The 16,894-nt window shown below is 42.6% G+C and overlaps 1 protein-coding gene and 2 long non-coding RNA genes across 4 annotated transcripts; 2 read left to right on the top strand and 1 right to left on the bottom strand.

Annotated features, from left to right (window-relative positions):
* Positions 1–4,765: 4,765 nt before the first annotated feature.
* On the top strand, positions 4,766–6,002 carry LOC131689607 (uncharacterized). The gene is made up of 3 exons (XR_009305429.1): positions 4,766–4,855; positions 4,915–5,692; positions 5,830–6,002. It is a non-coding gene; the product is annotated as an uncharacterized LOC131689607 (long non-coding RNA).
* Positions 6,003–6,059: 57 nt separating this feature from the next.
* On the top strand, positions 6,060–7,539 carry LOC131689606 (uncharacterized). Of its 2 annotated transcripts, none has more exons than XR_009305427.1 (3): positions 6,060–6,368; positions 6,461–6,716; positions 7,025–7,539. It is a non-coding gene; the product is annotated as an uncharacterized LOC131689606 (long non-coding RNA). The 2 variants fall into 2 exon arrangements; XR_009305428.1 differs by having other exon boundaries at positions 6,431–6,716.
* Positions 7,540–10,958: 3,419 nt separating this feature from the next.
* LOC131687534 (uncharacterized) lies at positions 10,959–15,818 on the bottom strand. The gene is made up of 4 exons (XM_058971626.1): positions 15,611–15,818; positions 13,071–15,382; positions 12,736–12,992; positions 10,959–12,630 (listed from the first exon to the last, which is right to left on the bottom strand). The coding sequence occupies exons 1-4, from the start codon at positions 15,816–15,818 to the stop codon at positions 10,959–10,961; spliced, it is 4,449 nt and encodes a 1,482-aa protein (XP_058827609.1).
* Between the last annotated feature and the right edge of the window lie 1,076 nt (positions 15,819–16,894).

Raw genomic sequence — 16,894 nt, 5'->3', positions numbered from 1 at the left:
CATCGAAACAATATACAAACCCTATTCACAATATGTTCAGCAGTGACGATTATTTCGTCAGTTCATGTACTATTTATGAACATAAATTCAAATTGAAAATGATACAACTCTCATGCATCATTTCAACCTGTTCAAACAATACCTTGTATATTAATGAAATCAGTCAAATTCAACTAGACTGATATTTTTTTAGAAACCGTAAATATTTCATTTTGGATATTTTCCTAAAAAAGTTTGATAAAAGCCAACTGTATCCTTCTGGGAAATTTTGTTCTCGTTCGAGACGTCACAATATAGAGCCATGAAATTGCCTGCAGATATGCAATTTACACAACATTTCAAGCGTTATCTTTCATTTCGATGGACATATTTTGTTGATCGAAGTTACCCCAAAAGCAACGAATGAAAATTTACAACAAAGTAATTTTATTTTTATAGTAAAACACAATAAAATACAAAATTATTTGAACACTGTCAATCTATGATTACCAGTACTTGTTTTTAAAATGCAAACAGTTACTTGAAGCGAAGACAGTTATTCGAAAAACATTGGAAAATGTGATCAATGTTCCTCCGTTTTACGGTATAGTAGAGCGAATACGCACTACTATCGCTCTATCGCTCGCTCGTTTTCGGGTCATGTTCCTTTTTATTACTTTCTGCTACTAATACTTTCATAATCAAAACGAATGTGCGTCTTCCCACCATCCATTTAGTGAGCAGTGTTGCTAAACGCATTTTCAGTATTTCATCAATAACATTTCAACAATATTTTCAAAAAATGCTGTAGATTCGAAAAAAAGAAAAATAGTTGGTGATGGCAAAGAATTCCCAATTAGAATTTTTTGACCATAATTATAACGAATCATTTGAAAATTTCACATGCAAACGTAATTTCGTTGCATATCATTAAATTTGGATTAACGTCACGAAGTGTAGTCACGGCACTCCGGTTATGTCGCAGACATTACCCACCCATATTTTAAATCTAGAAATCAGAAATTTTCGGAAATTTGTTATTGATATTTAAATATCGGTTTTTGTTTTGCAAATAGAGAAAACATTCTGATATTTCAGAAATTCAGTGAGTACCCTAGTAACAATTGAGGTTTTATGGCACTCTTCAAGCCCTTCTTAAAACTTAGAATGCACTTGTAGTGTGCTATAAAACTAGGAATGCTACTTGGGTATGGCAATCCTGTCAACGAACGAAAGCCGCACCAAAAAAGAATGAGAAAATATTTTTCGTTATGATGAAAAAGGCGGGCCTTCCATCAACATTGCAAATGTTATAAAAAGAATGAACATCGACTCAGTAGCTATCTATTTTGGACTTGGCTATCATGGAGTGTATCAAATGGCACGATCTCGTTCTTTGAACGCTAAGTATGCGGAAAGTTACCGCAAGCGGAAGAAGCAGGTGCCTCCATCGACTTGTGAAGGAGAGCCGACTCGCTTTTCGAGGCGAGTAGAGCAGCAGCAGGAAGAAGGACAGAGTCGCCGTGTGGGCGAGTGGAGATGGATGGACAGACGAGACGAGCGGAGGAGGAAGAAGTGGAGTGGTGCCAAGTTCGTTGGCACAGACGAGGCGAGCGGAGGAGGAAGAAGTGGATGAACGAACGAGTGTCGAAGTGGTGCCAAGTCCGTTGGCTTCAGGAGCAAGCGCGATTCGTGAAGAACACTCAATTGGATGCATTATTGGTTTGTTCTATTTATTTATTGGTTAATAGTACAGACTTTACACACAGACTAGCAAAGTGTCACAAAATTGCAGCCAAACGCACTGTCAAAAAGTGCAGTCTAACGAGCAAGTTTTTCATATAAAAGTAGGCCTGTTTATATTCATGGTTGCTAGTATAACTGTTTTTGTCTCCGCAAGTCTGTTTGTAATGAGTCTGTAGTTAACAGTTATTTAAGAAAGTTCGTTCAAACATAACGTTACACTCATGTAGGGATACTATTACATTCGCTTGCTACATTTCAATACCAGGCGTTAAGACATTCCTATGACATTGTATATTTATTGGGGCTTTAATTGGGTTGGTCATTCGCCATTATCCTATGATATTATCTAAATGTCTTATCAGTGATATCCAGTGGCATCTTGTCCAACTGTTCAACCTGTGCAGTGCACGGGTTGTGATTTTCAAATACAATAAAAGGCAAAACACTGAATATTCAAATAAAAATTAGTGGAATTGCCAATATAATACTTTTGCTGAGATGTTCAAGTTAACTAGAGGCAGCCACGCTTGCACCAACGAAATCTTTCTCAAGTGTTATTTTTTCAAAACATTTCAGTATACAAACCGTAATGGGATAACGAGAAGCAGAACGCGTGCACCAAAGAATCAGAACAGGTTGAGCATATTCGTATATAACACAGTTGTTAAATTGTGTGCGTTTCCCTTCAACCAATTTATCGATGTGTATTCGTTGAACTGGTGCACCTAATAGTGATGAACAGCTCAATATTGGAAGCTCATATTCTCCCTCACCATCATTCTCTCATGTGCAGCTGGCACGTATATTCGCTAAGACATAGGAATTCCACGAAGATCCGTTCGAAAATCTTTAAAATCGTGACCGACCATCTTAGATTCCAATGAAACTTTACACGTTTCACCGTCATGCGAGACTAAATATTTTCCACAGGTAATAAGATTATTTTGACTCAAGAGCAACTTTTCAAAAGGGCGTAAATGTTTCTACGTGCATGAATTTCAAAAATTTTTTGTTCGATTACTGTATTTTATACAGCAAAACTATCTGAGAACGAGTTACAGGTAATGAATACTTCTGTCTGAAAAAAATATACACTGAAAAAAAAGTTGTGTCATTTTTCAAAAAAACAAAAATTTATGATAAAAATTTAAATTGCGAAAAAACCCATTTTTTAAATTTTTTATATTTTGTTACCAAAAACCTAAAGAGAAAAGAAATATTTTGAATGTGATTGCATGATGGTGAAAAAATCGGTAAAAAAGTTTTCCTAACAATAACTTCGTACATGTTTTTAAATTTCATACTAATAGACATACAAAATTGTAATTCTATTACAGAATATAATTCTAAGCACCATTTAAAATCAAAATGCATTTAACAAAAATCTTCCAAAATGTGGTAGTTTTCGAGATATTTGAAATTTTGCTCCTTCAAAAACAATTAATTCGTGTAATTATGCTCTTTTTAAAAGTTATTCGCGTTACCCCATCAAAAAATGTCAAAAATTTAATGTTTATCGTTTTAAAGACGTAAAAGCAACTTTTTTAGTGTATTTGGATCCTGGAGAAGCTTTCAATAAAAAAGTTTTCCTAACAACAACTTTTGACATTTTTTATAATTCTTACTATTTGCAGTCAAAAATACAATTTTCTTTTTGAATATGATTCTAAACGCCATTTTAAATCGAAATGCTCTTAACAAAAATTTTCTAAAATGTAGTAGTTCTCGAGATATTTTAACTTTTGTTTTAACAACACAATTATTTTGTTTTATTACGACCTTTTCATAAGTTAGTCGCGTTTCTCCATCAACAATAATAGGTTTTTCAAAAGGCCCGTAAACTTTCCTGCAACTTTCTCTTTGACATCAAGGCGATATTGTGAAACATTTTAAAGTTACATGAAAACAACCAACATATGATTCAGCTATATAGTTTAATCAACAGACCCTATGGTTGAAATATATTTTGGTTGCTTTTATGTAACTTTTCACCTTCTTTATGCTCTCAGTTCTATAGTGACGTTGATGATTATTCTCTCGCTGTCTTCATCTTCATCTAGTCGCAATGTTGCTGGAAAGTCGAATAAATACTAATATTAACCCACTATTATTAATGGAGTTCAACTTTACTCGTTTTCGTTCTGTAAGCGATAGAAAATGTGTAGTTTCTGCTGTCAAAATACCAGTTTTAGTACTTTTAAAGAAAAACGGATTTCACAGTGTTGGTTCATGATGAATAGCACAACGAATGTTATTGAGGTCCTTTCTCTAAACGATCCATTGATTAAAAATTATTTCTGACGACTATCCATTCCTCGGCCGAAAATGTATTGCTTGAAGAAATCTTTTACCAGAGGAGACAAAACTGTTACAGGAAATTGAAGTCTGCGTATAATGCGTATGGCTATGCAGAAAAACTACAAAAATTGTTTTGCTGGTCTTGTTTACTTTTGCAAGGAGTCTTGAAAAATATATTTGGAATGGAGCGGGGTATAATGATTTCAATCATTTGTCATCCGCTGTCAAAACTCTCGCCGCTTCGCGAGATCATATCGACAACTCAATAAAGTATCTCACCTTTGGGAAAACACGCATTGGTGAAGCATTGCATAATGGTCGAGAAATACGACGAATAAATTATAATGCATTTGTTAGGAAAAACAGGAACGATTTCTCATTGATTGAGGTAGTTTATTTTTTAGGTGCGCACGGACTAGATTTAAGCTAAGTATGCACCTCTTGCGAAATGAAATTTCCTATACAAAACCTATGTATAAAAAACGTCGCGAAATGCTCGCGAAAAAAATTTTCGTTTCCATTTCGTAAGCGGTACGCAGCTCTCGCGAAAACGATAACGAAAAATGCAGTTAGCCGAGACACGGTTCGACAAACGATAAGTTTCATAATACTTCCGCGAGATAGCGCTGCTTTCTATGCGCTGTCACCAAGGCAAACTTTTTCCTTGCGAAATAATGGTCAATGGTATTATTTCGCACGGAGGCTCGCGAAATTTTGACAGGTTGCAATGAAAAAATATAAAAAAACACAAGATTAGAATTTTTTGTATTTTTTTTCATCGCGACCTGTCAAAATTTTGTAGTTTTGAGAATCAATATTTTGAATTTGAATGGTAAGTTTTAAAATATTATTGGAATTGTGATTGTTTCTAGTAATTATTATTATTTACAGCACACCCGAACAAAGCAGCCACAAGAGCAGCATTTTTCGTCAGCAGCAGAAGCAGCAGCCATCTATCTACTTGATAAGTTTTCATCAACAACAACCAGATGCTACAAATCAGCTCAACTTGACTCAACATCCTGGATCTGGCAATCAGCCAACCAACATTAAATCGATACAACCGTAGCAGTACCAACAACTCCAAATCCAGCAGCTGCCAACAATCTCTCAAAAAAGAACCACAGCAATTACAGCTCAGAACCAACAAAGCAACAAGAGCTTTTTTTACGAATAATGGACCCAACGGACACACTTTATCGGCACATTCTGTCGTAAAACTTGCCTGCCACTATTCTTACCAGCGGTTACCTTCCTGATGTAGAGAAATCAGAGTCAAACACAAACGTCATATTACTGCCTTGGCTCCTACCAGTTGCTTGCATGAAAAGATCGCTGCCTCCACAGTGCTCGTAATTCCATCCCAGCAGCAGCTAGCAACCACAATTCCAGTGCTTATCGCCAGCAACATCAGAAAATTAAGATTTTCCCTAGACCATGACCATCATCCGACAGATCGGTAGCAACAACGTTCAACTGACGGTAGAACCTGGCCAGCAACCGCAACTAGTGCAATCGATCCAAGCCAATGAGGGCCAAATGTAGAAGACCATTGGTCAACCGCAAAAAAAAGATACATCAACAGCACCTTCAAACACAGTAGCAGCAGCATACTGTACTGTACCACGCCGCGCGCAGGAGGACTTTTTTATTCAGTTGGTGCAGCAAGGTGAGTCATTTTTACTACCTTTTTTAGTTTCGAAGGATCAGTACCGTGTTCAGTACATTGTAATGTAATACCCTATTCTTCTTTCAAAAGCTCGCGTTCACTCATTCACGGATATTTTTCATCATAATTTTTTTCAGATCGAACAGCAACCATAGCGGATACACATCACCGAACACCAGCAACATAATGCCATGGTAACCACCCAGCAGCAGAACACGGCGATAATGGGCCAACAGTAAATACAACATCAAGATCCTCGGAAAGGACTTTCTCTTTCGGTATGTGTTTAACAGTAGCTTCTCTCCTCCAAGCATTCCTTTGCATATTTAGATGTCCTTGTCAATTTACAGAACAAATATAATGGAAGCATACTCTACACGCACGACATATTCAATCGGGCCAACCGTGTGACTCGTTTGGAAAAAAGCGCTCATCATCGGTTTCATGGCAGCGAAGTGAGCAGACAAAAGAAGGCGTTTTTTCCGCAAGGTCGCTCTGGGCAAAAGTTCAGCCAATTGCAAGGAATAAACCACCGGAGTGACAGTATCCGTGCTGTTTAGGACCTTTTTCCATATATTGTAGCTTTTGAATTTTAATACCCGGTCGAAACGATGGCAAGTGCTGCCGATAACTGGGTCAAAAAGGCGGAGGGAGGATCAGGAAATTTCTGCACTCGGTAAGTGTTTTTTTTTTGTCATAACCAACTAACCTATTTTTGGAGCGATAATTTTTCCATAGGTTTTGAATTTTTCTTTTCAATGCAAATAGGTTATGGATCTGAGTATCCCTAAGGATAAGGAACCAGAGCCGGCGGCTGACAGCCCAAAGAAAGAGAATGCGGAAAAACCTTCTAGTTCACCGCCAGTACAACCAGCGATCAAATTACTCCCGTAGAAACGGCTGCACCTGCAGTTTTGTTTTCGGTAGCTACAGAAATTAAGACTTTAGCAGCTCCTGAAGAAAAAAAAACTGCTAGCGAAAATGGAGAAACAGCTTCCTCCACGGAAGATGCAGAGGCATTCAAGTAAGTCGAAATCTGGAGAAAATTTTGATTAGGACATAAGTAACATTGAGAGCCTCTCTCTGTTTACTTTCTGTTTCGATTATTACGTCTTTATAACACTTTACACTAATTTTCCAGTACATATCAAAAGCCGATAGTTTTTACTAGAATATTAGGCAAAGAGTTGAGTACTAAATATTGAAACGACCGAGTAATTAACAGAAGAGAAACACACCAAAAAGAATCTCATTGTTACTTACGTCCTATTCAAATTTTTCTCCAGAAATATTTAATATCAGCTTTAAAATTATCCATGATTCATCTTTTAGCCCGGCGGATGCAAGTTTGCTAATTAAACTTATTCGCAAAGGTCTAGTAGAATCAAAGCTGGATCTGGGGGTGAAGGATCCTTCTTCGCCGCTATACTTGGTTAAAACTTTCGAAGCTTTGCACATGAATTCGGAACTGCTTCAGGGAGTCTATGCTATGGGTTTCAACGCTCCTTCCAAGATTCAGAAGACGGCTCAACCTACTCTGTTGGCCGATCCGCCACAGAACATAATCGCCCAGAGTTGGTCGGGAACAAGAAAAACCACCGCCTTCGTGCTGGCAATGCTCAATCGAGTCGATCCGTTGAAAAACTATCCGCAGGTGATTTGCCTTTCCCCACGTATGAACTGGCAATTCAGAAGGGGAAAGTAGCTGCAAAACGGCAAAGTTTTGTGCGGAAATCGAACTTGGTTAAACCGTTCGCGGTGAGAAGATCGTCAAAGGGGCGAAGCTGACTAATCATATCATCATCGGAACAGCCGGGCGTTCGACCTTAAGAAGATTGCAATTTTTGTACCGGATGAGGCGAGCGTTATGATCGCTGTTCTTTTTAGCCACGTACGAGCGGGAGGTGATGGGATTCGCCCAGTACATCGTAACCAATCCGATCATGATTCTTCTAGTGCGGGAGTAAAAATCACTCGATAACACCAAACACTACTACGTCAAATGCCGCAACCAGGACGAGAAATATCAAGCAATTTCAAACATGTACGGTGTGATTACCGTCGGACAAGCGATCATTTTCTGTCATATGATGTATAGGACAGTTGCAAACTCCAAGTAAACTTATTTTCGGCATTGTTAATCGATCGAAACAGGCACGCAAAACGGCCGGTTGGACCAGGATAATCACTCAGTAGCGGTACTGTCCGGTGATCTAACGGCGGAGCAACGGTTGGCCGTTCTGGATCGATCCTGAGCCGGACTAGAGAAGGTATTGATTGCAACGAACGTTTTGTCTAGGGGTAAGTTCCACCACTTGATTCTGGCTGCAGCACCAGGTTACGGAGAGATTCTTCCGCCTTAGGTATCGATGTTGCACAGGTGACCATTGTCATCAACTTCGACCTGCCGATGGATTAGCAGGGACGAGCCGATTGCGAAACACTTCCGGAAAAAGACCAGCTACTGGTGATAGGCATAGGAGCTTTTTGGGTCATACTTGTTATGATTCTGAATTTATAATTTTATTATTTTTTTTTCTTCCTTGACCTGACATATGTAACCAACAGGGTAATAAATTTACAATTAAAATTACAATTTATCTCTACCCAGTTCTATCCAAACATTTGAAAAGGGCCTAACTGCAAAATGTAACAAATTGAAATTTCATGTTTTCCATTAACAAATATCTACCCGAGCACGTACATAACGCAACATTTGATCATGAAGAATTTTGATAGCGATTTTACAACAATTAATAAAAGGGCCTAATTGATTTTTATGACCGAACTGATTATGAAAGGACCTAACTGATTGAAAAGTGCCTAACTAGCAATACACTCGTTTTAAATGGATTATAACGTATTATTGTATTATGACTGATTGTAAAAGGGTTATAACATCTTTTCCATAATTTACATACAGGGTCAATCTGACCATCAAATTAGAATTCAGTTAATTCACACATGGGACAATTATGCTTCTTGTGGCAGTAATGCAAGTAGTAGCAATATGCGCAATTCCTTAAACCTCTCTAGTGTTTCATGCAATAAGAATTACCACGAATTACTTATGGCAATAAATTTGAACTACGATTCTCACAATTGTTATACCAAAAATAGGTTTGTATCCGTACTGATTATTGGTAGCATTCCCTGAGACTTCCAGAACATTTAGTAGTAGCCATTGTTATCATAATCGATTTTTAACGTCAGCCAAAGTTTAAAGCCTAGGGTTTGGTTCGACCTGAAACCGATTGAGTCGGAGTCGGTTGTTATATTTGCGTTATATTTCCGGATTCCGAAGCGTGTTTCGAAAGGTAGTTTCCCCGAGACTTGTGAAAGCGGTAAAGGCGGCCAAGGCAATCAGATTTGCTTCTTAATGGTCAAACGCCGATTAAGAGTTACGATTCGGACAATTACAATAGATTTGGTTTGAGCGAATTTCGATCATTTCCCTGGGTCTTCTGGAACCGGTAGAAGCAGCCAATTTAGATAGAAAATGGCCAGCCAATGATTTAAATTTCCAATTGCAGGAATTGTGCTGTCTAAATTGGTCAGACTGAACTTCCCCGAGACATCCGGAACCGTCACAAATAAGCATTATGATTAATCATGCTCGAAATATGATTCACGCTGAGTACGTCACTTCCCTGAGAGCTTCATGAATGGCAAATAGGTTTACAATTGTTACCGATTTCATACACATCCGTGATGAATTAATAAAATGCATTATTTAAAACATTTCAATGACAACAGAAATATAAAAAAGAAATAAACAAACAACAGCTGATGTCGTTTTCCAGTTATCAAAAGCGACATCTAACAGCAAACACACAGACTAGTTTTCGCGAGCAAATGTCAAAATTCCGCACGGAAGAAGGAAAAATATTTCGCGACCTCATTTCGCAAGAGGTGCATACTAAGCTTTACGTGGGTACGATGAGTCAGAAGGATCGTCAAATCGTGGCAAACTTTTCCAAAAGACCAACTTGATAAACTCTGTGTTCGCTTCTCTGGAAATGACAAGAATAAGCTAATTAATTTAAAGTGTTATACACCAAAGGTGAGTTTGAAGTAAAATTCGCGACTGAGACAAGCGTTTGGATAATACAGTGGGACACGGTTACATAAAAAAAATAAAATTTTGCCACGAGTACACTTTTTGGGTTACATTTGGGTCCTAAAACAATCGTGCAAAGTCTTAGCTCGATCGGTGAAACTATATTTTTACGTCCATGGCTTAAAGTGTATTGTTGGAATTCGCATGGGAAAATTTATTTTTAAAAAATAATTCCTTCAGGAGTCTCCTATCACCTCCTAAAAATAAATCGATATGTGGTTGTTGTGACCAACGGGAAAAACGTGCCACAGTCCGAAAACGGCGCCCGTCCAGCAAGTATCGTGAAGGGAACAAATTTCTTTTCTACTGGTAGAATTAATGCCACAACGCGATATCACAATTGTTGGTAACAAAGCAGGCGGGTATATTTGCGTGTGCCCCACTCGGTGGTTATCTTTAAACTAATAGTTGAGCAGCAGCCGAACCTTCTCACTTATCAGTGCGTGCTTGTAGGTACTAGTGCAAGTAATATTCGCATCTGTGAGTGAGGGGGTTCGCTGTTCTGGTCGAATAATATTTTTATGGCATGGCGCGACTGGCCGTAGGTTGCATCGTTGTAGCAACATCGCCGCCACCTTGAAAATAACAATTTTCTACAAACTAACAAATGAAAATTATTTAAAGGAAAAATTACAAATAGTAAGATTTAACGTGATTCCTAATCTAAATCTAAGCGACTACTGCAGACTGCAGCATATTGTCCTCCTTCTCTTCCATCGGCAGCAAGCAGATCTTGGTGATCGGCCGTACAATGACTCCCCGGCTAGTGCGCAGTGAAGCAACTCGCACCAGCTTGCCTTTGCCTGGGTGAACGGCAATTATTCGAGCCAATGGCCACTTCACCGGCATTTGAAGTTCGTCAGTCAGCACTACGAGTCTCCCCGGTTGAATATCTGCATTGGGTTGACAAACCTTGGAGTCTCGTGGCAGCTCTTGAAGATATTCTGTCCGCCAATGATACCAAAACTGCTGATAGATTCGTTGCAGACGTTGATAATGGTCCAGACGGTTCAGCGGCAATCGATGCAACTCTGGTTCGGGCAGGCAGTGCATTGTGCTACCGATCAGAAAGTGCGCAGGGGTTAGCGCAGCGATGTCATTCGGGTCCTCACTCAGCGGTACGATAGGACGCGAGTTCATGCTCGCTTAGATCTGCGTTAGTAGGGTGGTCAGATCCTCGAAGGACAGCTTTGAATTGCCGAGCTGTCGGTACAGTTGACGTTTGGCCACTTTAACCGCCGCCTCCCACAATCCTCCAAAATGTGGGGCCTTAGGCGGGCTGAAGTGCCATGTGATTCGTTCGCAGGCTCGGTCAGACGTAATTTGTAGCATCTGCGACTCATCTTGCAGCATTCGGTAGACTTCGTCCAGTTCGTTGGCGGCCCCTTCGAAGTTCTTTCCGTTGTCGGAGTACAAGTCACTCGGTAGTCCACCACGGGCGATGAAACGGCGAAGTGCCGACAGGAATCCTTGCGGCGACAGGTCACTCACCAACTCGATGTGCACCGCCTTGGTGCAGAAGCATACGAAGATGCTGATGTACGCCTTAGTTGCAGCAGCTCGCTTGTGTACCGGCTTCAAGTAGACTGGTCCAGCATAATCCACACCAGAAATGGCAAACGGTCGACTGGGTGCAACTCGATGCAGGGGAAGTTGACCAATCTGTTGAGTAGTCGGGACAGGCTGGGCTCTGGCGCAACGGAAACAGCTGCGAAGGATGCTGCGAACTAGTCGTCGACCGTGGACTGGCCAGTATTTTTCTCGTATAGCCGCAAGTGTTAGGCGGCCGCCACCGTGAATAAGTGACATATGGAAGGATTTGGCAATTAAACGAGTGAGGGGATGGTTGCTGGGCAATAGGGCGGGATGTTTGAATAGGAATGGCTGATCTGAAAGTTTAAGTCTCCCCCCTACACGTATGGTTCCCTCAGGGTCTAGAAACGGAGTCAGTAGACGGATTGCAGAACGCTTTCCGACGGCCTTGTTATGCTGCAAATTTTGGATCTCCTCGTCGAATGCATCTGCCTGAGCCAGCTGCGTCAGTTTTTGTTCTGCGATGTTCAGGTGCTTCACATTAAGCGAGATACTGGGAATCGGACCAGTAAGGGGGAGCGGTTGCGTGCGCGCTTTACAGCGAGCATTGGCGATGAATCGAAGGATGTAGGCTGTAGATCGAAGCAAACGTTCGTAGGATGAAAATCTGGCAAAGATCGGATTAATGGTATTGCATATCACTTGAGTCCTTGTGACGGCTGTAATCAGCTTTCTGCGTTCCTTCCCGTCTTCTGGATATTCGGTAAATTTTAAGACTGGCCATTTCGTTCTTGGATTCGACAGCCAATTGGGACCTCCCTTCCACAATTTGCTGACCAGAAAGTCGTCGACGTGCATGCCGCGTGATATTAGGTCCGCGTGGTTTTCTGTCCCAGCTACGTGATTCCAAAAGGCTCCATGCGTAGAGCTTTGTATCTCCGACACTCGGTTCGCCACAAACGTTTTCCAGGTGTTAGGAGGTGTTCGCAGCCATTGCAGGGTTACGGTGGAGTCAGACCAAAAATACGAACCAGCGATTGGAGTTTGGAGCGCCTCAACGATCCGGGAGTGAAATTTGGCGGCAATGTCTGCAGCACACAGTTCTAGGCGAGGTAGTGTAATTTTCTTCAAAGGTGCGACTCGGGATTTGGAAGCAAGCAGTTGAACACGAATCTGTCCCGAGGAGTCGACACATCTGGCATACGTACACGCACCGTACGCCGATTCCGACGCATCGGAAAACGTATAAAGCTGGATGGTGGAGTTTGGTAGTAGGGCGTAACGGCTGATGTGGAAATTTGCAACCTTTGGAAGCTGTGATGCATATTTCTCCCATAACGTCGCTATATGATTCGGTACCTCGTCGTCCCAAGCACATGGTAGCAGCTACAAACGTTGCATTAGCATCTTACCCTTGATGACAATCGGCGATATTAACCCCAGTGGGTCGAACAGTTGAGAGATTGCCGAAAGGATCGATCGTTTCGTTGGTGCATGCTTGTGTTGGCGAATCTCGGAGTCGAAGCGAAGGATATCAGGCTCAGGTTCCCAGGAAATTCCTAGTGTTTTCACCGTCTCGTGCTTGTCAAACTGGATTGACGATTGGGTACCAATTTTATCGGGTGACAGACTTGCCAGCACTGGTAGCTGATTAGATGTTCATTTTCGAAGTGGAAAACCGCCTTTCGCCAGGAGTTCACTGAGTTCTGTCCTTAATTGGATTGCTTCTGTGATGGACTGTGCTCCGCCGATGAAGTCATCTATGTAGAAACTCTTCCGAAGAGCGGGTCCAGCCAGCGAATAGGAATCGCCTTCATCGCTAGCCAGCTGATGTAGCGTGCGTGTGGCGAGGAAGGATGATGGGCTCAGGCCAAACGTAACAGTCAACAACTCATAGCATTGGATTGGATCGGCCGGGTCAAACCGCCACAGAATTCTCTGGTAAGGTGTATCGTCAGGATGGAGCAAAACTAGCCGATACATTTTGGCGATATCACTCACCAACGCCACGGGGAACGTCCGGAACCGAAGAATGGTCAATAGGAGATCGTCCTGCACCACAGGACCTACTAGTAGAGCTTCGTTGAGGGATGAGCCTGTAGAGGTCTTGGCCGACGCGTCGAAAACCACACGTACTTTCGTCGTTCTGCTGGCTTCCTTCACTACCGGGTCATGCGGGAGGTAGTATGCTTGGGAATACTGTCCGTCGTCTTCTCGAACACGCTGCATGTGTCCAAGGGAGAGGTATTCTTCCATAAACTTGTGGTATTCATTCTTCAGTTCAGGATTCCGTGCAAGTCGTTTTTCCAGGAGGAGAAACCGACGGAGTGCCATAGGTCTGGAATCTCCAATCAGCTCGTTGAAGTTGGGTTGGCGGGGTAAACGTACCATGTATCGTCCATCTGTTGTTCTCGTTGTGGTAGATGAAAATGATTCTTCGCATCGCCTTTCTTCCAACGAATAGGCAGACCGGGCTTGTAGCTCTTCAACCTTCCAAAACTGTTCGACGCTCTCTTCAAGCGTGAATAGGGAAACAGCTACGATGCTACAGGGAGGATTCTGTTTAGCTGAAGGAACCTTATCAGCTGAGCCGGAAATTAACCATCCGAAAACACTATCGACAAGCATCGGAAGAGCTTTAGGTAGTTGAATCCTGTTTGCCGTTGGAAAGAATGAGAAGAAATGCTCGATTCCTAGGATCATGTCAATTGGCGTACGTTTATGGAATTGGGGATCCGCCAGGAACAGATTTGAAGGAAGCTTCCAGTAGTCCACTGGAATATCGTGGACGGGTAGATCGGGGGTTACTTTAGGAAGTATTAAAAACTCAACATTCATCGAAAAATCCTGCTTTCGGGACCGGATCTGGACGTGAACTGATTCTCTGGCGTTTTGCGATTGCTCACCGATTCCTTGAACGATAACATTCGATTTGCTTCGCTTCAGTCGTAGCAGCTGGACCATCTTATCGGTAATCAGATTTGGTTGAGATGCGCAGTCCAAAAGCGCACGTGCGAAATGCTCCTTACCATAGCGATCGATGACCACGATGACCGCTGTGAGCATAAACACGTTCTTCCCGGTTCCTTGCAGTGGCAGACTGCAGTTGATTTCTCTCGGTTGGATGGAAGTGGCTGCAGATAGCATGGGAGAAGATGACTCATCACCTGCCGAAGCTAAACTCACGTTAGTCGACGCTCGTGTGAAGTTGCCAGTAGAGGATGAAGCCTGATTGGAGCCAGAGGGGCCTGCACTGTCTCCGAAACCTGCATGGAGAAGGGAATGGTGACGTCGTTTGCAGAATCTGCAGGTGCATTTGGATGAACAATGCCTTGAAAAATGATCGCTCCTAAAACAGTTCAAACACAACCGATTTTCATTGATCAGGGCAAGACGATCAGTTGCATTCATCTTCTCGAACCTTGCGCACTTGACTAATGGATGGCGTTGTTCACACGCATAGCACCTTCCTGGACTATCGACTGCTGTACTGGGCGACGGTTTCATCTGGGAGGACTTGCGAGTTGCCGAAACGTGAGAGGACGTGACGTACTGCGGTGGAGGTTGAACGTGATTCACCGAAATTGATTCCAGAACACGGATGCGTCGATGCAGGAACTCAATGAGGGCGTCATAACTTGGCTTCTCTATTGTCGATACATGATCCTCCCACGCCTTGAGAGTATCATCAGGAATGCGAACGCACAGCAAATGTTCCAGTATTGTGCTCCAGCCGTCCACTGGTTCTCCAAGCTGCCGCAGGATTTTGGTATGCCGCTCGAACTCGTCGACAATCCCATGCAATGAAGCGGTAGTTTCCTTTTTTATCCATTGGATTTCCAGCATCGCCTGTAGATGCCGTTTCTTCAGGAGATACTCGTTCGCATACCTCCCAACCAATGCCTGCCAAGCTAATGAATAATTAGTGGCACTGATCGCGAACGACTCGATTATTTGAGCGGCTTCACCCGTTACCGCTGACTTGAGGTAGTGGAATTTCTGGATCTCCGGAACATCCTGATTCAAATGGATCAACGCTAGGAACGTGTCGTGGAACGCCAACCACTCTTTGAAATCCCCGTTGAATTCAGGCAACGTGATCGTCGGAAGTTTGAGACCCTTAAGACTGGAGGGAAATGTAGGGGGGGTAGGATGAGGAGCACTGCCAACAGGAATAGACGGAGGCAGTTTTGACAGCAGACCAGCCTTTATTTTGAAAAATTGCCCTTCAAATGCAGAGCGGATTTAAGTGTTTAGGGTTATACCTTCATTCGTTTCCTCGATGCCTTCAAGAACCGATTGGATGTCCTCAATATCCTGCCGGATTGCGTCCAGGTTTTCGATCCGCAGCGCCACCTCGAGCCTGTCCCGTTCCTCCTGATACTCCGCCAGAAATATTCCTGCTCTTCTAAGTGAAGCAAGAAGTACCGTACGTCGAAGCACTAGCTGACGCCTCTCCTGGTCGTCCGCCATTTTGAACGACGCTTAGGTACGCCGACGATGTAGAGATACACGTATGCAGAGCGTTGATTTTCTGGGAATAATTAAGACCAGTAGCCCTGAGATGGAAATTTAAATCACTTGGACAGGTACGTACCTTTTCCAAGGCTAAATGTGCCTTGTAATTTTTTATCAGCCAACAGGAATCAAAGTTGCTTCCACCGGCGATCAGATGCTGTAGCCGACACAACTGGGCGATGTAGCTGACGGTTGATGCTCACCAGTGCGAAAAGGAAATGAGCAGCAAATGATAATGAACATGCAGAACCGTTACCATGGAATCACACCTTGCTCCTGGTTCAGTGGTGTGAGGAACAGCAGATAATTTCGGCCTTGATGCATGCAGGCCTGGCTAGTTGGACCGAGAAGACTGCCTTAGTATCCCTATGCTGATGACCAACCGACGATTTGATCCAAATTCCGTCCGAATTGGTACCCGGAACCGTACTCCAACCGTCGCGGACCGTGGACAGTGGAAGTTGGTGTTGGAACTCGGAAAAACGGAAAAGCGCAATCTAGAGCGCACCAGCGGAGAGCAGAAAGGAATTGGACTACTACTAACCTGATATCAGTGAAATATTTGCCTTGTATTTAATTATATCCAATCCGGCTAGCAGTGATCTCCACGAGGTTTATCAGCAGCAAAACCCGATGGCGGATGCCACACAATGCTGTTTCAACAACCGATTGTTCACCTCGAATTGCGATGGCGCCTTGGCTTGGCGTCCTGTAGATTTGCGATGGCGGTGCAGATCGGCGTAGTCGCATAAATGGTCCGTGATCGCATGCAGCAATCAATCCTGGTCACGGCACCAATTTGTTGTGACCAACGGGAAAAACGTGCCACAGTCCGAAAAACGGCGCCCGTCCAGCAAGTATCGTGAAGGGAACAAATTTCTTTTCTACTGGTAGAATTAATGCCACAACGCGATATCACAATTGTTGGTAACAAAGCAGGCGGGTATATTTGCGTGTGCTCCACTCGGTGGTTATCTTTAAACTGATAGTTGAGCAGCAGCCGAACCTTCTCACTTATCAGTGCGTGCTTG

The sequence above is a fragment of the Topomyia yanbarensis genome, chromosome 3 (assembly GCF_030247195.1).
Source record: "Topomyia yanbarensis strain Yona2022 chromosome 3, ASM3024719v1, whole genome shotgun sequence".
NCBI lineage: Eukaryota > Metazoa > Arthropoda > Insecta > Diptera > Culicidae > Topomyia > Topomyia yanbarensis.
The sequence above is the reverse complement of the archived record's forward strand: the minus strand, read 5'-3'. Positions and strand labels throughout refer to the sequence as shown.

What these genes read in the sequence shown, in the direction of transcription:
- LOC131687534 (XM_058971626.1), bottom strand. Translation starts at nt 15,818, where the DNA reads ATGGCGGACGACCAGGAGAGGCGTCAGCTAGTGCTTCGACGTACGGTA. An exon ending in CATCGAGGAAACGAATGAAG is followed by an intron (nt 15,383 to 15,610) that starts GTATAACCCTAA and finishes ACACGTTCCTAG; the next exon opens with CGTTGATCCATTTGAATCAG. An exon ending in GAGCACAGTCCATCACAGAA is followed by an intron (nt 12,993 to 13,070) that starts GCAATCCAATTA and finishes ACATCTAATCAG; the next exon opens with CTACCAGTGCTGGCAAGTCT.